Source organism: Cataglyphis hispanica, chromosome 2 (assembly GCF_021464435.1).
Source record: "Cataglyphis hispanica isolate Lineage 1 chromosome 2, ULB_Chis1_1.0, whole genome shotgun sequence".
Taxonomy (NCBI): Eukaryota; Metazoa; Arthropoda; class Insecta; order Hymenoptera; family Formicidae; genus Cataglyphis; species Cataglyphis hispanica.
Genome location: NC_065955.1, coordinates 1,065,570 through 1,089,075, shown reverse-complemented (window position 1 = coordinate 1,089,075; position 23,506 = coordinate 1,065,570). Strand labels below are relative to the sequence as shown.

The window sequence follows — 23,506 nt, the reverse complement described above, 5'->3', positions numbered from 1 at the left end:
ATATATACGATTACGAACACGAATTGTGCAGCGTTACATCATACGACATGTGTGTACAAGGCATCCCCCGGCAAAAGTAATTTATAGTAATTTGATTTTTGCACAGCATATTTTACAATTGATTCTTGTTTCAATTACATTAATTTCGAAAGTATGTATTCTGCATGCGCGTTAAGTATTTTTGTTTATATATGTATGCATAATTAAAATTCAAAAAAGTTGGAAAAATAAAAAAAGCGAGGGTAATCAAAATATATTGATGCATTTGTGATACACTGATGTATAGATAACAAAAATATATACGCTCGAAGAGAAATATGTTAAAAGGAACTTTTCCTTCTCTTACTTATACATCTTACATATATCAAATTCCTTGAAATGTCCGTTTCAAGTTTATAATTTCTGTACGGAATACGCCGCGCGTATCGCGTAGCGAAAACTCGAGGGGATTTAGAAAAGTGAAATTAAGCATTGCCAGATGTGACGCGCATTGTAGCGCGACAAACGCTCGAGGGAGTCTAAACGAGATTATAAATATGCGAGAGTATCTCTCGAGGAGACGCCGACTTTGGTCTGGAAACACTTCGCGCGCAAAAGGGAGCGGACGCTCGCTCGACTTCGCAAACTCGCGCCGCGATCTCGGCCACTCTTTTCTGCCTTTTTTTTTTTTTCCGCACGAAAAGTGGAGCGAACACACCGGGCGACCTTCGTGCATAGATCTCGTACGAGGCGCGCGGATTAAGGTTCCTCGTGAAATTTTAAAGAGGATTCGCACGAGCGGTTCGCGGATGCAAATCTGAATTATTATCGCCGTCGAGAGAATGTCGCTCATCGCCTCTGGCAAAGTTTCGGATGTTATATACGGGTCAATAGTTTACAACGCCGCAGTCATCGTCAAAACCACCAGAGACCACTGCTACATATCTCCGAAATTCTCACATTATTCAACTCGAAAATAATCTCACATAACTAATCCATCAAATCTTATCCACATACATTATTGATTTTTTGTGTATTTCAAAAATATTTCAAAACCTCTTTACATAAATATATATAAAAAAAGATAAAATATTGTTTTAATAACAATTGTTTGTTATCATATTCGCTAATAGAGGACACTCGCGACCTGAATAATTAAGTACAGACGAGAGATAATAAAACTATCTTCCTATAAAACATTCTTAATTACATCCGTCAAATGTATTACAAGAACACGTGCGTACTCTACAACACACATATATAATTATCAAAAAATATTTTATTTTGAAAAATATAGTATATTTTTTCTTTTTAACATTTATTTTTACATTTCTTTTAAATGTATTTAACAAGTGCTTCGATTTTTATTCGTGACCAGCTTGATATGAATAAAGATTTAATTGTAAAAGAACTTTTTCGCTAAATGCAAAAGGATTACATCTATATTGAATAAACTGCCGAGAAAAACTAATGAAGAATCTCCTCGGATCATTAACGATGGCGTAACATTCTGTTGAAACTCGCTAGGAAGTCGAAAGTATATTGATCGCGCTCGTCGTGTCGATGATACATACAATCTAAACCCGATAAATGGTTAATTTCCGCATTCCAATATGAAACGGGTTCTAATTTTTTCACAGAAAAAAAAATTAAGGAATTTATATTTCGTGATATTTTCTTGATGTATGTATCAATTGTAAATTCGTATAATGTTATTTTATAATAATTAAGAAATATAACCTGTTAAAATATACGATTAATCTTGTATTAAGAAAAATAAAAAGCTTGCTGGGGATTAAAAATATTTTATATTAGAAAATGGAAAATTCTCTCGAGAGACTTCATAATTAAAGAAAATGTTCTTTCTCTTTGCATTTTGCAATATAACAAAGTTGTTCACGATCTGACAATGCAAAGAGTATTGCATCTGTTATACTTTCCAAGACTATTATCTGTCTACAAGATCTACGATGCACGGGTTTCCTCGGAGATACGCCTTCATACATACCGCTTACACGTTTCTCTTTGTGTTACTTGTGGTTTATAGAAAGATCGATGGCACGAAATATCCAATGTTTTCTCGTGTGTCGTGGAAATAAGAAATACTATATTGTTTTATTTATACTCTCGGAAAATAGAATTTTATCAATATACATACGTTATAAATAAAATATATATTATAATGGATTTTTTATTTCATACTCTCTTAAATGATAACAATTTCAAATAATATAGAATCCAAAGCAATTTTATTATTTGATTAAATCCGATAAAATCCGATCGAAACAATTTGAATTATTTGATAAAACCAATATTCGGTTTAATTTTAATGTTATATATAGTGTATCCCTATATAAATCATATCTCAAACATATATTAAATATTAGTTACACAAAGGCGGTGATTGATTAATTAACAGAAAGGGAACGGTAAGAAAATAGACTTTGAGAAAGAATTAAAAATGAAATTCAATTCATTACTATTTATCGGTACGACCTCATCAGCGACTCGATTAAATAAAGAAACAAATATTTGATCAGTTAATATTTTCTCGAAAGAATGAATTAAATTATTTCGCTAAGTAATTTTTTTTAAATAACTGTTTTAAATAATCACGAATCACATATTTTCATCACACTCTTTTAATCAATATTACATACAGAGAAATACATGTGTTTTAATTATTTGGAAAGTTTTAATTGCCAATATTTCACACTTTTTTTTTTTAAACATATTTTTATATCATAAATGCAAAATGTCTCCATGATATTAGTCGTTTATTTACCATGTGCATCATATTAAAAAATGATTATTAAAGTACGTTTGTTTTATGTATATGTTTTATATATATGTATTATATATATTTTATATATAATACATATATATACATATATTTTATAGCTTTTTTATAATAATAATATTGCTTATAATATATTGCTAATAATATTGCTTTTTTATAATAATATTTAAATTATAATAATATTCTTATTTTTCGGGCAATATAAAATTGCTACTGTTCTACGAATGATCTACACAAAAGAACGTTATCTTGATTACATAAAAGTGAGAAAGTAGCGCTAGTTTCGAAAGTTCCAATAGCAGTTGCCTCCAGAAGCCAGCCAATGATGTCCTTTAACCTTTTCATCGTTGTGAATGTACGCGTTCACAAAGTTCGGATAGTCGCGCAATCATACACATTCGCACATTTACAAATTTTACACTATGTACATCTACACATTATACAAATATAGATACGCTCGTAAAATTACTTGCAAAGTCAACAGCCATGTGTTCCAGCCTTGATTCGATGGTCTCGAAGAAACTTCGAGATAATCAGACAGAACATAGATATTATTTACTCACCTGAAGGGTTCGTCTTTCTGGATCACGGCAGAGAGCCCGGACGAAATGTGGATCCAGATAGTCCGTCATAATAGCCCGTAAGACTACACCACGATCCTTTTTCTAACAGCTCTCGCGCAATTTCGTGTCCTGCTCAAAGACTCGTTTCTAAACATCGCCACCGCCACCGATGAGAGAAGAGATTTTCGATTTTCAGTACACGTACGCGCGAAATTTTCTCAGCCATTTATAAATGTCGTAAAGATTTTCTTAGTTTTCATAACGCGTTGTATTTTTTCTCGCATAAGATATTTCCATCGTTATATTGCGTATTTCAAGGATCGTATTACGCACGATACGTAAATTTCGAATGGCGGAAAGAGCGTTTCATCGCAGAATATCTTTGCGAATCATTTCGGCATATCTTGTCATCATGGTATATTTCTGCCGGTCTCGACGATCATGTGTGAGATTCTGCAACAGAAAATAAATAAGAACATAAATAAGAATTAATGATCTCATAATTTGACACACTATTAGTTTTGTAGGGATACTTGTATCATTTCGTGATAAGCGCGCTTCTTTTGCTTGACTATCACAAGTGCTTGTAAGCACTTTGATAAGAAGACAATTAAGAGGCGCAAATACGAATACGACTTATCACACAGATTTGTATTTTTCAATGACAATAAAAAGCACCGTTACAAATAGCAAGACACGTAAGTTAAATTATAAACGTCGCGAATCGGAAGTCGCTCATTAAAGTGCACCTGCAGATTCAACCTGTATCGACCAAACTGAAAACGTCAGCATGCTGACCTTTAATTCAGGGCCGAAAAGATTAGTGAAGATTACGCGTATCTACTTGGGATATCGTGGTTCATAAATTAATCCAATATATATATTTACGCAACTCAATAAATCATAGATACTTATTGTATAATCTTACACACTATATGTATTATATAAAAAATATTTAAATAAAAAATTGTGTATACGATATCTTTACGATATTACATGGCATGTAGTAAAAAGTTAACTCTCTTTTATATAATTTACATAACGTGTAATAAAATTAAATATTTTTTTCTTTTTTTACTTTATATTTTTGCTTAATAAAAGTATACTTCTTTTCAATAACTGAGATAAAATTGAAATAAAATCATTTAATACGAAACATTAAAAAGAAGAGAACACTACGCTTTAATTCTTGAAAGAAATCTTCTGACCTTGAATAAGTAACGTCAGTGCGAGACACGTACCTTAACTACCTTGAAAGCGGTAAGTCGAGGTCGCACAAGTATTCGAATACGCTGCAATCAACATCCACGAATCTGACAATGTCGTTAAAGGTTCTTGATCTTAAGAGAGCGAGACCAAGTCTCACTTTGATTGAATCATAATACTTGAAAAGTTATTTAATTATCGTAAACAAAACAAATATTTAATTCAAAATTTTTATACTCTATGTACATACATATAACTTCTTCTCTCTCTCATTCCCACATTGCTCTATCATATTAAAATATATTTAGTAATCGTGGAGTACACAATGAAGAACTACATCGCATACATATGATAAGATATTAATCTAGTTTTTACAGAAATAGCCTTGACTTTTCAGAGCAATGTGCAAAAGATTATTTCAAATCTGCGGAGGCTAGCGACTTTAAATGATTAAGAATAAGTGGAAGATTTTGCTTCTTGATTGAAAGGGGCAAAAATAACTTCTGGACGCGGACAAGACAGATCGATCATGACCTCGAATACATTCAATCATACCTCGTGCCTGCTGTTTCATATATATTTCCTCTATTCGCCCACAATATCGCTTAAAAAGAAATTTTACGACCGTGTTATCGAAATAGTCCCACTAATTCTTATGCATTATTCCTCTGTTCACCGATCGATCCTGCCGTTTAAGAATATTCTCTCTTCACATTAGCCTATTACTTATCAGTGTAATTCAAGGTTCTCCAGACATTTTTGTATGCAGGCAAATTTCAAGAAAATATCACAGAAATTAAAATTTACTCAACGTTCGAAGACGTTTGCAAATAACATACAAACAAATCAAGACATTAAATATAACTGTTGCATTTTTAATATGACAATATCAGAAGCACTATGCATAATTTCTAAATGAAATCTCCGTATCACTACATACGCATTCATTGGGAAATAATATCTCTCATTTAAATAAATCATTTGAATTACGCGCAAGTAGAAACTTGTTCACAGGCTTCTTGCATAAAGTTTTACATACGAGTGTTGGAGTAAAAGAAGGCAATCTATTAGGAATAAAAGCCGTACGCGAGCGAAGGAATATCTCGAAAGAGCTGGCATGGAGAGGTGGAGTACGAAGAAGAACGGAGCTTCGTCGGCCTTGCGGATCGTTTCTGTTTAGCTTCGTACTACTTGTTTTTTCCCTCTTTCTCGTCGTCGTCGTCGTTGTCTTCTTCTTTTCCCGCATGAGACTCGACCCGGCCCTCTTTCTTTCTCCCCTTCGTTAAAGGAACTCGCTGAGTCCGCGTCTCGTTCACGAACTCGCCTATGCACCACGAAGCGAAACGCCGTTAAGCAAAACGCGAGAGATAAGAGCGCGCACAATGCACACAGGCGCGTATATATCAATTCGCTAATCGTGCTCGATCCATCGACCATCGGAGTCAACTCGTAACACAATACGTAATTGACAATACAGGATGAGCGGATTGATGGCGGGTCGAACAACTGCGAATCCGTAACGAGTTATTGTCAATGTTTACGTTTGCATATAGGTCGATCACCGAGTCAGTTACAAACCTTGTTATCGGCCTGTACAAAAGTCTGTGGCTGATAATAATATATAGGCGGGTGGGGCGCGAATAGGCATTCAGGTATCGTGATGAAACATTGGAACGATATGTTCGATGAACAGGTGATGATTCAGCATCACAAATCATTACGAAAGGATGTGACTCAATTAAACAAACATGTAAAATTCTAAAGAATGCGATTTCATTTTTTTTTTAATACTGCAATAAAATAATAAAATTGTAAAAAATTTAATTTTTCATAATAATCAATACAATCTAATGAGGAGACTATATTCGTTTTGAAGATCTCGTATGTAAAAGATGATATCTCGATTCATAAAAAGAAGATAATTCAACGTTATGCCTAAAGAGGCTTCGAGAGGCTACGATCAGCATTATGCTTTCCTAAACAATGCGTGGGTCCTAGAGTCAAATCTGTCTTAGGCGACGCCATGTAAACGACTCATCGATAAAAATATCCTCGGTATATGGGGCAATTCGTAAAGCCGCCCTCCTATATGAAACGAGACCTGCAGAGTAAATACTCCGCCTTCTAATATCGGACGCTCGGCTTACATAATTATAATATGTTCTATAGTTCGGTTCAGATTACATTATCGTACATCACAGAGTTAGTTAGTGATATTTAATATTTCAGCTGATAATATTTCAATTCAAAAAAGTGATCCCGTAAAATAAACTTGAAAAGCCAGCTTTTTTTTACATGGCCTAAAATTAGAAAAATATATCATAATAACAGATTCTTTAGACTGTATAAAAGTAAAATTCTTTTAGTAAACAATCAAGCTACTCATAAGCTTCGATATTAAATACTTTATGTATTTATTTTATCTATCATTATCGTTTGCATTCAAGATGGACACATGTTAATTTTTAAATAGCTAAAGAATAATCTACGTATTCCTGTGATGTAAGCAAGAGCTTCGAGCTTCAAAAATATATCGGTGCATTTCGATGACATTTGACATCTTAGAAGAGATAATAAAATGTTGTGTAACCGTCTCGTATTTTAAACTTCTTTTCGATATTAAATCTATTTATATTATTTAATCACAATAAAGAATATAACCAATTTATTAAGATGATAAAGTAAAACTTCTAAATTTTTTATTTTCTACTTTTCTTTCCTTTATTCTCCCAATATCGTCTTTATAGTTATCTATAAATAACGATAACATTCTGTTTTCGAACAGTTTGATTCTGTCGTGTTGCACAATACAATGTAGCATGCTATTAACAAAAGTTCTAGTAACAAATCGATCAAATCAGTCGAGCAAGCCATGAAGCTAATAATATCCGTCATTAACAGTAAAATGTGCCTTGTCACGCGTTTAAATTGTTTCATTTATCTAGTGTAAGATACTCGCATTTCCTACAAAATGTAGAGCAAGTATTCTACAATCGCGTGCTAAATGCGCGGTGAGAATGTAATCAGTATCCGCAGATATGTTGCTCTCCAAGATTGTTTCAAGAGTTTACACGTTACGGTAAGATATTCCAAGTAATCTGAACCGCTGATCGCCGAGACGACCGTGCGAGATTCACCGTAAGTGTAAACGTACCGTGACCATCATGAAACAAAATGCATAAGCATTGCAGATGGACGCGTTACGGAAATTAAAGAGAGAAGACAAAGTATATATTTTTTGAAAAAAAAGAATCGACACATATTTAACTGAAGATATTTACATCGATTTTTTAGGTACAAAACTTCTTCGCGCCAATAAACTGATTGTAACTGGCCATGTAAATTCCATCCAAATTTCGAAACATGTGGTCGAAACAGAATAAATAGCGTGTGCGCCGGCCGTTTGTCACTCATGCTCCGAGTGCTTGTGCATCCGACGAACTGACTAGATTGGATCCAGAGATGACGGCGATATTTCGGACAGAGTACAATATGACAAAGGGTCGTCTGTTAAAAGCGCGCGACACTCCGCTGCAAAATCGTGCTTCATCTCATGCTAGCTTGCCCGATATGTTTCTCTCTTTGACAGCTTCATGCACAACACGGCGCAAAAGAACGTAAACGTTCGAATAACTGTGGATCAAAGGTGACGTATTTGGCGTCTCTATTCTCTCATATGACGTCAAACAATCGATTACGATTCATATCGCTACACTTTCATGCATATCGTTTATTTTTCCATCAGATTTCTCTATAAATGTATCTTTTCGCGATCGCGCATTCGTTCGCTGGTATTATCTTCGCAAAAGACGCATAGCTGTCAAAGGGTTATCGATCTTATCGAGTTCTAAGAAAGTCAAGTATAGAATGTTCCCCAACAACTATGTGAAAGACTTCTTCAAAGATACTTGATACAATTTCGGATGTTCGTATGACTGATCGCTGCTTTTTCGCACTTGTATATTTTTCTCAGCAATCTCCCGTTGAAATTACTGCGTGCACGTTTAAAACTTATTCAGAGATATTACATATAAATTGTTCACTTTATAAAAGCTTTACTCACATTTAATAAAATCATGAATAAAACTAGTATTATTACTTTTAACTATTAATATATTATTTATAATATATTACTTTTAATTGTATGTATTAATAATTATTAATAATTACTATATATTTGAAATTATTAATTACTATATATGCATTTGATTATTGTATATTTTTTTTATTATTTTTGATAATTGCAGGAATTTAATTTTTTTAAATACATATTTACATTAGAATCTGTTGTTAATTGATATGATATTTGTAGCATATCAAATGTATGTATATGATATTTTAAGATTTAATAAAACACATACACACTTCCCATAAAATCTTGTATGGTGCGAGTTTAAATGTAACGCTTGCTACACTTGTACAGCAAATATACACAGAGATCAAAGCTGTCATAAACAAGATATAGCATGTTTTTTCGCCGCATTTTAATGAAGCTATCGAACGTCTTTAATAGATCAGTAGCAATGCTCAGCCTCTTTGAAGATCCTTGGCCTACTCTCTGGTACGTTCGTGCGATCGTCAACATTATTACACATCCGCGCTACCGTTATCATTATTAACGCCGCTAACATACCCTGCGACGCGATTAGAAACGCGACGTGCGACCTACGCTGTCATAATACGCGTACATCCTCATTAAACGACCGGATCGTCCCCCGCTCGCTTATCTACGCACTTTTTTTATATAACATTCTATTAATTCGACTTTGCCCGCCCTCGCACTCGATCATTTCGCGTTACAACGATCAGACATCTATCTGGCACATGAGTGTAACAAATCTTTGATAAAACGAAACAAATTACATTTTAATATTTCTGTTAATAAGACAAAATTAAGAAAAAATTTAAAAAAAAAAACCAAAAAATTGTTATTAAAATATTAATCTATCTAAAATGTAATTTTATATTATTAGACATTAGTTCAGTTGACTATATTTCAATTGGGATAAAATGACCTTATTTGTATCTGTCATATATCCAATTCTAATTTTCCTCTTTCACTCATAAATTAAAAAATAATCTATACTTAAATTTCTTTTCTAATTTCACCAATTGATGGTACAAAAAAAATGGTAATTTTACGGTATTTCTATTTTCTTTTCAAAATATTTTCCTTCCAGAAAGTCTACTATTTAAACAATTTCCAACACGTTCTAGACTCACTTTTAAAAATATTCATGCATCATTTGACGAAATCGACAAGCTATCTGTGGCAGTTTTTAAAGCATTAATTTCCCTCCAGCTATTTTCTCTTCGAAATTGCCAATTCAATTCACTTGTCAATTACTCTCACATTTGCGGAAGGAATCTTCTCACGTTACGGGATAATAAAATGAGACAATTCACCTAGATGTATAGCCATAATTATAGAGACACTGTGGATTACAGAATACATACACAGAGAACGCGAACTATACGTTCGCGGTCCGTGGATACTAGTAAATAGCATACGTCGTTGGAAAACGCAGCAATCAAGAAACGGTTGGGAAAATTTCCAACAATCACCATAGTTCATCGCAACGTTTCTTTGTAAACATCAAACAATCCCGAGCGCTGGTCTTTCGAAATATAACAATGGGCAACATGGCGTACCGATGCGAATTTTATTTGGCACGATTTAATGGTTGATACGTTTTGCACTCAATAATCCTTAAATCGTGAATCATTCTATCAATTAAGTCTAAAATACTTCAGACATTCAAGATTTTATTCAGTAATATTAGACACATATTTTTATTGTAATTTAATATTATATTATTTGTTATATATCACACACGTTAATATAACAATTAAAATGTTAATTATATATAAAATTAACATTATATATAAAAGTCTACATATATTAAAAATTATATTATATTATACGCATGTACATTAATATTACATGCAATTTAATATTACAATCAATGAAAATAAACTTTTAAAGAACGTTAAAATTAAAGAAAAAATAGAAAAAGTTTTTATCAAATTTATTTTTTTATCAAATTATCAAATATTAGTGTAATTTGTCAAATTATATCCAACTTTCAAACAATTTAAATAAAAATTTTGAAGAGTTATTTAGAGAATTATTATATATATATATATATATGACTAATAATTTAATAAATTTTATTAGCATGTATTATTACCTAATACATTAAGAATTAACAAATTCTTAATTTAATTTTTACTTCGTCGAAAATAGTAACAAAAAATATAAGCAGATTAAAAATATAAGTAACATTCCACGATTAATCCTGCGTGAAAATTCGCAGCCGGTGAACGCGAACAACTTTCAGAGCAGAAATAGTGAAGTACCCGTCGGCACGCTAGCAAGTCGATTCGCGAGGGTGCCGACCCTCTGTGCCCTTATTTCGCATACACTCGACTTCTTTAGTACCTACCAGAAAGTACCTCCGTCGACTGCTTCGTTCGCGTGGAGAATGGCACTTCGTGCGTACTTCAAACTCGTTGCGAATCGGAACGCAGGTGAACCGACAGAGAATTAGAGAGTATTCTTGTTGCAAAATATTTTTTAATTCGCCAAGATAAAGAACAGTTGTAATGATTTTAATAGCTGCTATAAATTTTAATTGTTTGATCAAAATATTTGACAAATCAAAAATACAAAATTCTGTAATATTAATGATCGCATTCGTCGAGATAAGATACAATTACAACGGGTCTCTCGGGTAAAAGAGTGAGAAGAGGAGGAATTAATTATTCAGTTAAAAATTCAAAACTTCTCTGAAGTCAAATGTAATTTTTTCAAATAACATCTCTGTTTTTCGACAGGTCATGCTTATAATCGAGGGAAAATCTCATGAAAATTCCTTCATCTCTCTAACCGAAGCGCGCTAAAGCTGCGAACGGTCGAATGGAGCGGATGTTTGCTCGCGGGTTGGATGACGATCAGAAAAGGAAACGCGGTGGCTCCTGATGCGCTCTCATCATGCCATGGCATCGAACCTGCTGTAATAACCGCTTCTTAGCACCCGCCAGCCGCCCGCCCGTTCGAGCCGCTACGCACTCTGCCCGCGGATGCGTGCCGGGATATAGGAATGAATAAAAAAAAAAAAAAAGAATGAAAACCGAGTGGAAAAGTAGAGCCCGGAGCTAGAAAACGTCCGATGGCGCTGCTTCTCGTGCGTATCCGCGGTGCGTGGGATAGTTCTCATCGCATTATTATCGCCGTGACGTACACACACATTCCGCTCACGTCGCCAATAAATGCTCGCGTATGCTCGCTTAATGCATTCATATAGGGTGTTTCCGAAAGAGTGGTGAAAATTTGACCGAACGGCGTCACTTTTTTCGTGGCTTTTTAATTTTAGAAAATTGCCTTATTAATTAAATTTTAGATTAAAGATTAAAGTACGTGATTCTATCAAAGTATTACATATATATATATATATATATATTTTTTTTCACAAATTAGATTTCAAATATATAAATACATATCCATTTCCAATATCATTTAATAAAACAAACTTTATAATACATATACACAAACAAAAAATATCATAAAAAATGTACTTTAAAATAATCAAAGAATATGTCTGAATATTTAGTCCCCATATTTATCCCCTTATCTCAGAAATATATAAGGATAATCTATTATTGTAAAATCGAGATAATAATTTTTTCGATAATCTACTCTTCTAATAAGTATAAAATGTAAGACACTGGGTCGATAAGATTCAATGACTAACACAAAGATATCTCTGATTGTGAGTAATAATCTAAATTGATTTTGAGAATCAAAATACACAATAAATCGTTTATTAAATCGAACGATACCGCGATCTTATAAATCGTAGTAACGGAAAATATATTAGGTAATCGTAAATTAAAGCTCATTATAATATCTCAATAAAATAGTTAATATTAATTGACAAAAGAATTATGACATTCCGAAACCCAAGAGAATATATAGACAGAGAATAATGGGCCGAATTAGAAACAAGTTCGTGAACAGTCTCCACGAAAGGAAGTGGCTAACTATAAAAATAGGACACCCTTTATGCACTCACGCACCAGTCGGCACCAAGTGCCGAGGTAAAAAGTCGTTTCCGTTTGTCCATCTGCCGATCTCTCGGGGAGGGGGGGGAGAAAGAAACGTCCTCGCGAGCAGGGGGTTTGTCCATGTATTTCTTTCTCCCTCTTGACAACGCGCGACCTTGAGAAAATTATACAAATACGATCGACCTTTCCGAAGGCTCATCTCGGCGGTCCATTGCGTAAAATCGAATATAAGAAGCGATGCGGATAAATGACGTAAACGCGTGGATCGTGTCACGCGGTATCTTGCGGTTTCTGTTCCGCTATGGCAAAGATTATTCGCAGTTAGGTTCGTCGAAAAAAAGAAAATAAAAAACATAATCAAGCGTTCTTCCTTTTACCGCTCCTTTCGCGTACAAATATTATATCATGCAATATTTTCGAGGAGATTTATATGTGCTTGTTTATTCGGACTTTTAAATGCGCCGCGGTGCAACTTTTGATATTTCATGTTTCATATTTATCGTATAAAGTCATTCCGTTACTGCGATCTCTTTATGAGAGAGAATCTACTGTTAAAACAAATTTGTGTTAAAACAAATTGTATGAAATATTGATTTGCAGAACATAATTTCTATCGATGAGAATTGCAAGTGGCCTTTAGAGTATTGATGTATTTAGAGATATCTGAATATAATGTTGCAAATGTAATTTTTTTCCTTAGATAATTACTTTTTCAATTGTGTTTTAATTAAATAAAAATTTTACGAATTATGATTACAGGCCTAGAGAAATTCTATAGAATTTATTAAATTCATTTGATTTCTTGTCACATATATAAAAATCATTTTAGCGAAGTAAAAAATATTTTTCAGGCGAAGAAACTGTAACTTCGCAAAAATATTTTCGAGACTAAAAATATTCGAATCAAGAATAGACATAAGTAATAATAATAAAAATATGTAAACAACAGATAAAAAGATTTATAAATTATATATACATATAATTGAAATTGTATATAATTTTATATAAATTGTAAAAAAAAAAAAACAGTTTTTTTCCTTTTGATAAGGAAATTAGACAAGTTTATGGTCGAGTAATCGATATTACATCCGGATAATCGACGAGCACGAGTGAAGCTTTGTGAGTGCCGTGTCATATTTCAAACATACGTACGTGTGCGTTTCCATGCACGACATCGCAAGCGCGCATATGGTGTACGGCTTCTGTTCGGAAACATTGCGTTGTCTCCGGTCTGCCTTGAGACTTAAAACCTGTTTATTTCACTGTATAAATTTTATGCAAAAAACCGGAAATATTTCTGATAACATTCTTCTGTCATGTATAAAACACATGATTATTTATTTCAAAATTAAAAAAGTAGTTTGTACATAATAAAAATTTCTTAAATGTATAAAAAAAAATATCTTAGTTTTATATTTTATGGAATTATATATTATGATTCTAAATTGTTTAAATTCATTCGTATATAAATCAGTTACATTAGTCGACATTTCTAGAAGCCAATATATTCCAAAATCTTTAAAGCTTTTTATTATTTATTCATGATACGAGATATATATTTAGAGATTGGGTTAATATAAAGGCGCAATTATCTGGCTACGATCACTTTAATATGGCTCATTAATGCAAGAACACGTGAGAGTTACCTTCCATTTTTTTTAATCTCACCTCCATTATCTATAAAATAATTTCTACCATACTGGATAAAATAAAATATCCGCATGAGTAGGCGATTAAAATGAGAGACGATTAAAATAATGAAGAGTGGCGCCGGCAATATGTCACCGCGATATGTCATCTCGCGTCAGGAAAAAGAAATTTTTCCAAAGTCGTTAATTTGATGTTCCGTATAATTAACGATCGTCTTCATAATTATATTCGAGTCCTTGTAAAAGCGATTATCTACGGAAGGCATTGCATCCCGCACTATCGAGGAATCGACTACATCGATATCGCTGCTTTTAGCCTTCGCGCATCGTTCCTTCTTCAAGCGATTAGTCATACTTAATCGTCTCGCGGTTTACGTGCATCTTTAGAATTCGCCTCTCGCACGTGCAACAATGCGTGTGAGAGCAATGACGCATAGGAAATTCAGTAGAACGCTTTTCTATAGCTTTTATCGCACTTTTGCGATATCGGGTATTAATGCATTTCTACGATTCCAAATTCAAATTATTTTATTCACAATATATATATTAAAATACTTTTTATATTTTTTTCTATAAGAAAAATAATATAAAATACTTAATATACATTAAATTTTATTTGCATTTATTGTAACAATAAATAAGTAAAGAATCCGAATATTTCTTAAATGATTTGTTTTTGTTCATGATTTTTTTAGACAAATTAAAAATTAATCGTTAACAATTTTATAAAAATAATAAAGTATTTTATACATAAATTCATACAATTAATAATTAAATAATAAAATTAATAATAAAATGATTGAAATTTTCAGCATTATATCAAGTTGAATCACAGTATTTTTGATGTAGCTCTCTACGTTCGCCCCAACTAAACCAGTACTTAAGATTCCAACTGACGCATAATGAAACTGCTTTCTCCTTATCCGCTTGTCTTCGTCCTTCGCTCGCTTTTACTACGTTTCTCGTCGAAGAACCTGCCGATCTGGCATAATAAACTTTATTACGCTTTCTTTTGCTCTCTTTCTCGTCGCCTCGTCCAAGTTCTCATAGTAAACGCTTCTCGCGAAATTATACCGTCCGCTTCGAAGACCTGCGACAATTTTTTTCGTCTTCCGTTATTCCGAATAAAATCGATAGCCTCGATGTTATGTCACGATAATGTTGAAAAATAAAATATTATAAACTTTTTTTTTCTTCTTTTAATCCGATTGCAAATCGCTTCATTTTAAATACTAATTCTACTTGGGGCAATTTTTGCATTTGGGATATAAAATAAATAAAATTCAAAACTAAATTGATCTTAATAAAAAAATGGGTATATCCTTTCTGACATAATGTATATGACATAAAAGTCATAAACTGGGAAATAAGTGATCAATTTTAATAATGAAAATATGTAAATCCAGATATATCATATCATTTCTCAACTTTTGCCGAATTCAAAATAAAGAAGGAAAAGCGCTCTTAAAACATGCACAAAGATATTAAATATTTCATATTCAATAACTAATTCTCACTATCTAATAATCAGTCATATTTCAGTGATATCAGTAAGATTCGTTAAATTCAATGCAATTTTTAATAGAATAAATATTTATTTCTCTATATGACGAAAATATATATAAAATCATATATGTGCCATATAAACCATATCGTTGTGTATTCAATATAAAATCGTTATAAACTAATATCGTTTTCTTACAACTTTAATAAATATTTAATAAATATTACTGAAATATTTATATTGTTCAGTGATAATCATTTTTATTTTATATTTATATTTAATATAGCTCAATATTAAATTATTAAAGAAATTATTTTCCACAAATTTAACGCTAAATATGACTATATACGATTGCTATCTTTTAATGACATTGAATGTCATACTGGCATTAGCCAGATAAAATTCAATATCATATTTAGCTTTAAATCCGCAAGATGGATATAGGTCAATGTCCTTATTATAGCCCGTTTCTACGCATCGTCTGTATTTTATTATTGTTGTTAATAACGTTTGTACGTCGACCGTTCAAGTCACACAAGTTTGAAAGCTGTACAGTTTATATACCAACGGCACATACAATACAGAGCTCGGCAAAGGAGTCCGAGCTGTTCGATGGTCACTGAACCTCCCCTAACGAATCGATAGTACGACGGCCGTTTTAATACGCGCGCACACGAGATCACGCGAGAGTAGCACGCGAGCGAGCGAGTCACCTGCTGCGATCGAATTCCAAGTCCGTGCGCACCTGGCACCGTCGAAAAGTCGATTGTCTCGGCCATACGCTCGTCATCGCACAAACACATGCTTTCACGTACGTCATTTTTCGCCGATATTATAATTTTTTTACAGCTAAAAATATACATTTTCTTTAATTTTGTTTCAGGAAACAATAAAAGATTTGTGTAAGAAGTTGAAAAATATGTAGAACAAATACAAATTTATGTGTTTTGTTTGCAACTAAAAGACACATGTAGAGTCCTCGATAATAAATAAGATTGTGATTAATTATAATTTAGACACATGTGTAAACAAAAATATTTTATTAATAGAGTTCGAATATGTTAATATTAATTTTTGTCAATATTATATAAATCATATTGTACTATCTGATTGAAACAAAAAAAGAATCGCAGATAATATATTTCTTTCTATCTTTATTTTAATCATCAATTTTATTTTAAATATATAATCTTATAACTGAAAAAAACTACGGAGATATAAATAAATGTTTAATATAAATATGATACAATCTACAGTGTATAAATTATTTTGTATAAATTATTATATAATTCAACTCTGAAAATAATTATTTTATGTATATCACGAAGAAATTGAAAATTAATAATTTATCAAATATTTAAATTGCATTTCTGTTCATGTATATATACGCGAAAATATTTCATTCAATAACATTGAAAATTATTGCAAAGACGATTCGATCATGTTTAACTCAAAACGACACTATCAACAATTAAATTGCTAAAAACAAAAAAAGTGGCGAGCACGACTTGTAGAGAGCTAACGATCGATTCTACTCTTAAATTACCAGCTCCCTCGATGAACTTCTATAGCTCGTCGTTGCACCTGCAATGCCGTTATCAGAATCAGATCGGCCGCAATGAATACTCTGCCATTTCTAACGTGCCATGCGTACCATGTAGTTATCGCGAGAATTCATTTTCGATGACATTTTCGTTTCGAATACGATGACGATGTGATTGCGCTCGATCTCGAACGAAAGATATTTCAAACGTGAAATAGAAACTATTTGACGAAAAAAAGAGAATGTGCGTATAGTCGATCTATAAAAGTATACTCGTATCCTTGTTTTATATAAAACTAATATATGTATCGTTTATCATACACATAGGTTTTCAACGGTCGTTGCACAAACGACAATGAACCGTCCTTTCCCGATACGTGGCCGTACATGTCCAGACAACCACTTCCGGTTCCTCATGCCACAACCAGGACATGTCTCAAAAAACACGCTACGTGGCATGCGGATTAATGAGAGTCGTTATTGCGTGTAAGAATCGTGCGGGAGTGCGATTATAAGAGTCCGCTCCACGTGAAACTTATCATTATAATATATTTATCATTATAATATTGTAAAATAAAACAGAAACATTATTACCAAAGATTAGAATTAAATTATTGAATTTAATATCGAGATCACAAATAATAAAATAAATAAAAAAAATGTAAATTATACGAAGAATACTCTCGCATTTTTATTATTATATAAAGAATAAATTATTTTCTTACGTCTGTAGCATTAAAATTATATCGATTTTCTACTTCGAACATAATGTATAAAAATATTAAATATAAAAAAAATTAGAAATTCTAATCTATTTTGAAAATAAAATAAATTGTTCATTTATAGCTAACATAAGATAAAACAATATTTTTTCAAAGAACGATAGAGTGATGAACAATGCTTCTCTTGCAATCAATATCCAATACATAATTTCCAATTTTATTTTCGGAACATTTATCCGATTTATATGAGCAAAATGCTTGGATTCTTAGATTTTCTTCTCTACGCGAATCTGCTTTTCTCCCCTTTTCCTTGCAGCATTTATGGGATCAGGAAATTGCCGTGAAATTGCCCGAAAATTGACATATCACACCCTTACGCATAAACGCATTTTCCGCGGCTTCTCGCGTCGGGAAACGAAGCTTTTAATATAAATTTGAGATAATTCATGCCTGACTTCCCGTTTTCCGCTCCGACATCGATCGTATCAACCCTCATATCCTGCTTTCCCCTTGCAAATGCATGCGAAAATCCGTAATATACGTAAATTTTAATCTCCAACAGTACCAATTCAATATGCAAATTTCAATTTTTACCAATTTGAAAATTTACCGCGAATTAAAAAGCGCAAATTAAACCAAACTGCAAACAGATTCGTAAGAAATAAGGGTTAAAATATCAGTTTGTTATTTTAACAAATGTCAAATATTATTCATAATTCCGACGAGAAATTCATGCTGGCTTGAATTATTATATTTTTATAATCCTATTATAATAATTCCACAAAATAATTCTTTTACGTTCTAATGCGAATAATTTCATATTGTCAAAAATATTTCCTTAATATATTTTAAAGGGTTATGAATATCCTCGAGCCCTTTCCTCTCGACCCGAAATTCCTAACGCGTTCCTCGACAAAGCTATTGGCGCAAAATATGAAATTCCATGCAATTTTCGAACATTTACACGACAACAATATAAAAGAGCAAAAGTAATAATTAGGAAAAGAAAAAAGAGATATAATTTGTAATATACTACAGATCAAAAATCTCCATTAAATAACACAATGAATTATTATATAAAAATATACTTTATAATAATTGCTGAAAAAGATGCATTAAAATAATTAGAATAATTAGAATAATTCGAATAAAAAAGGCACGCGTAATAATTTACTAAGAGTATCATTATTAATTTTCTTCGTACATGAACCATAATTGTACGGGGAAAAAACAACATTTATTTACGGATAGAATGATGTAATAAACATGATTCAAATTATGAAAGGCAGGAGCATGTAATATGATTAAAACTAGCAGAATCAAATTTTATGCGTGTTTGTATATGGACGTGTGTAGAGTAGAGAGGAAGAGAAAAAGGAACGAAGAGGGAGAAGGAAGAACGAGAATGATCTGACTGAGGAGAAGTTATGCGAAGCGTGAGACCGGAAGAAATCCAAGATACAATTGGCCGGAAGCGAGGACCCTTCGAAGGTGATGCAACCCGAAGGTTGGATCATTTCGCGCGTCTTCCTTCATCTTGTTCCTTCTTGCTCCGATAAAATCGAGAATGAATCGCGATCACGCGACACGCGACCGGCTGCGAATTTTAATTTATTGTTATAGCCTCATCACTTTTTACCGCTACTACTGCCTCGCCTGTTCCAGAGAGTGCTCAACGATAGTAGTAGCGGCACGGAATTGTGCAACTACGGCTATTGTCTTTTGTGCGTGCCCTGCTACTTTCTGAAAGACGCACTAGACTTTCGACTTTGTCTCGCACACAGTCGAGGTTACCGATCGTATTTCATACCAAGTATTAAGATCTCTTTATCCTGCTTTTTTGTAAAAATCTATTTTTTTTTCTTTTTTTAAATATGGTATTTTTTAATTTATTTCAAAAGTCAAAATGTTAATAAAAAATTTAGAGAACAAGAGAAAATATAATATTAAAATTCACATTTATATATATATATATATATATATATATATATATAATAAAATATGCAGTAACAATTAAGTTTTTAACAGTCACTAGCAACGCTAAGATTTAGAAAATTTTAAACAACTTTTATTCGTTAACAAATTATATTAACTATTATTTATATTTTATTTGATTACCGCTACATTTATGTTGAACGCAATATTCAAATTAAAAGTATAGTTGGGACTCATGGATCCACATGTACCGTTAAATGTGATGCTAAATAGCAGTGAAATTACCAAGCTTTATCTCACACAACATGCTACACACTCGCTATATTTATGGGAAATCTTTCCCATGGAAATTTAATAACGGCAAAAGATACTGAATATTCTGTAAAGTTTCGATACATAGAGAGGTACTCATAATAAATTACCGAAAGGTTTCGATCGAGAAATATTACGAATAAATATTTGAATTGACGATAAGGCGGTGATCTGAGCATTAAACTTTCCATTGGGAAAACATAAACATACGGAATTATTAAACAATGCGAAATAAAGCATGTAAGGCCTTCACGTGATTACGTTTAATGAATATATCCTCAATAAATTATATCTTTTGTAAATTAATTCAAATTGTATTCTTTGTAAAAGCAAAGAGAGAGAGAAAAAATATTAAACAATTAAAATAATTAATAATTTAAAATATTTATCTACAACATAAATGTATTATAAAATAAAAAAATATGTTCCGTCAAAATAAAAACAATAAGCAAAGTTTTCAAGGAAATTATTTAAAATAATTTTGTTATAAATAAAGAAGAGTAATACTGTAACATTCATGAGTCATTGTTCATTACATCTAAAAACACGCCTAATTGAGTATTAATTATAAATATTAATTAATATTCAATTAGAGAAGATAATATCGCAGGCTATAGTATACATTAACTATCACTATAAATCAATGTTGCTAATTTACGTAAATTCATTCAGCTCGTTATACGAAAAGGTCTCATCGAAAGATCTACGGACATACTTTTGCGGGGGTTTTTAGCAACGCCCGAGAGATGTTACGTTACCGCGACGCATCATGATGTAACACTGCGACTTTTCAGATCCCATTTTCGTCGAAGGAAATTTGCAAATACACCGTTGTAAATAACGTTTGCAAATATATGCAGCATTTGCGTCGCGTCGCGGGCGCGAACAAGGTTGTGTGGCGCGTGGGATCGTTCCCTTTACGCAACTTTGCCCAGCGGCGGCATGTAAAAGGATTTGAAGGACAAAGTTTTGAGATATACCCGTAGGGAAGAAAAAAAAAAGTGAGACTTTATTTTCGCAGTGTCATACCGCGGGAGAGTACCCATATTAGGAAACTCTACGTAACTTTTACAGAATTTTGCAAACATAAAATTATATATTTATTTATTTCATTAAATTATTTACCGCGACACATTTGCCATTTCCATTATGCAATTCCAGTCTCATTTTTACGTATTTACAATGGAATAACGTAGCGATAATAAATAGAATATAATGTGCATTCACCCAAGATTTCTATAACGTTATAAAAAAAGACGCGTAAATAAAAGAGGCATGAATGAAAGAAAGATAAATGGTTGATTTAATAATTGACATGCCTCGCGGGGCTCTCTAAGGTAACTGTCTGCGGAACCATCTAAGAAATCGCAGGTGTAACAGTAGAGGCGCGAATATGGTGCTCGCGATGGGAAGAGAGAGTGAGATGGACGTCGAGGAAAGGAAGAAGACAAGGAAGGGAAAGGATATGTAGATACGAGGAGGGAGATAACGGAAGAGGAAGAGGGGAAGCGCACGTTAAGACAGGTGGTGCGGATAATAATGTCTAACGGAAAGCGCAGACTATGGGTCACACAATAGTTGCATTTACTGACAATAGCCATTTGGTCGCCGTACTTCGCGAGTTACAAGCCTACTTCCAAAGTTACGCGGTCGAACTTGAACGACTATCAGCTTATCGTATATTTTATGCAAAGTAGAATTTTATTGCGAAACACCATATACGTAAATACGCAGCGCGAATCAGTCGCAGAAAAAAGTTGCTTTCTTACTTGAATATTAATTCCTAATTGAAATACGATTTATGTATACAACCTACGCATTCTCGCGTATAGATTGAAGATTACATGAGTATTTAATTTATTTAATTTATTTGCAAGAAAATGTGAGATAAAAAAAATCTACTTTTTTATATATTCGAATCGTCAAAAGTAATATTTAAATATCTGCAGTATGTCAAGAAATCTTCACGAGAGAGAGAGAAAGAAAATATCTCGACAATAACTGTATTATTCATTGTTTTGCATTTATTATTTGCGCACATGTATCCCAATACTCTCAATAAATTAAATTTATATTCCTGCAATGAAATATTATCAGTATCAAAACAACAGCAACTCTGTCTACGTGTTATGTTGGCTGATGACATTTTTCTGAAAGTCACTCTATTCCCCAGCCATTCATAAATACAAGAGCGCCTATAGCGATAAAATTCCGCTCCCTACTATCTCGAACTGTTTATCCGACGAGTATCGCGACAAAAAAAAAGACCTCGCGCCATAAAAGGTTAATCGATCTGATGCATTCATCGCTCCCCCACGGAACACGACGATCACCTCCATTCATAAGTGCAACGAGCTACGATAAAATTCAATGTGTACTTAAAAGCGTAAATATCGCGGGCATGGTAACGAAACGGAAAAGATAATTGAGAGGCTTCGTTTTTCGATACAACGCATAATACTCTCACAACATGCGAAATATTAGATAACAAAAATTGCCATACAATTTCGTAGCATATTTTTTCAAATTTTTCCGCGAAAACATTAAGCATTAATAATTTATTAAATAAATGTCACGTGGAAAATACCTTACAATATCGCTCACAATTTTTTTTTTCTTATATAGGAAAGAGAGATGGAACGATAAAAAATATTTTATTTAAACTAATACGAGAAAACGGAATTCTCTCCACGGACCTCAATTGTTCTGACCTCATTATTGAATCGCTCAAACGATGCAAGCGCGATGCACACATTTCTCTCTCTGATTTCCCATTACCGCTACGCATAAATTCTCGTTCCTAATCTCTCAACATCTTCCGCCACGAAAGAGCAATTTTTTGCCTTTTTTTTCTTCGCAAAAGAAATCTTCCTCCGTTATCCTGCACATTGCGCGAGTTGATCGCTCGCGAATATAACGTTCAGAAAAATGCATGCGCTCAAAGCTGCATTTCAATTCACGCATTTACATTTTACATTGATCTTAAATCACGAAAAAGCTAAAAACGAAATGCGCTGAGCTCTTTATAAATCTTGCTTATAAGCTGTCTCGATAAAAATATCAGCAATTAATGTGATTAATATTCATCTAGTGAACAAGGATTAACATGGCTGCATTTCAAGTTGATTAAATTGCATATCTAACATTATTGTTTACTTTCCAAAACATAAACATGACGTTTTCATCTTAAAAAGAAGTTCAAGAGTTAGATCAAAATTAAAAATAT

At 32.7% G+C, this 23,506-nt stretch overlaps 1 protein-coding gene across 1 annotated transcript in view; it reads right to left on the bottom strand.

Moving 5' to 3' along the window:
- The window catches only part of LOC126857162 (rap guanine nucleotide exchange factor 2-like), a 111,647-nt gene that overhangs the window by 84,071 nt on the left and 4,070 nt on the right, over positions 1 to 23,506 (bottom strand). Inside the window, exon 2 of the mRNA XM_050606358.1 lies at positions 3,343 to 3,795. Coding sequence (XP_050462315.1) covers positions 3,343 to 3,411 — 69 coding nt within the window. The 5' untranslated portion in view covers positions 3,412 to 3,795. The remainder of the gene's footprint in view (positions 1 to 3,342; positions 3,796 to 23,506) is intronic.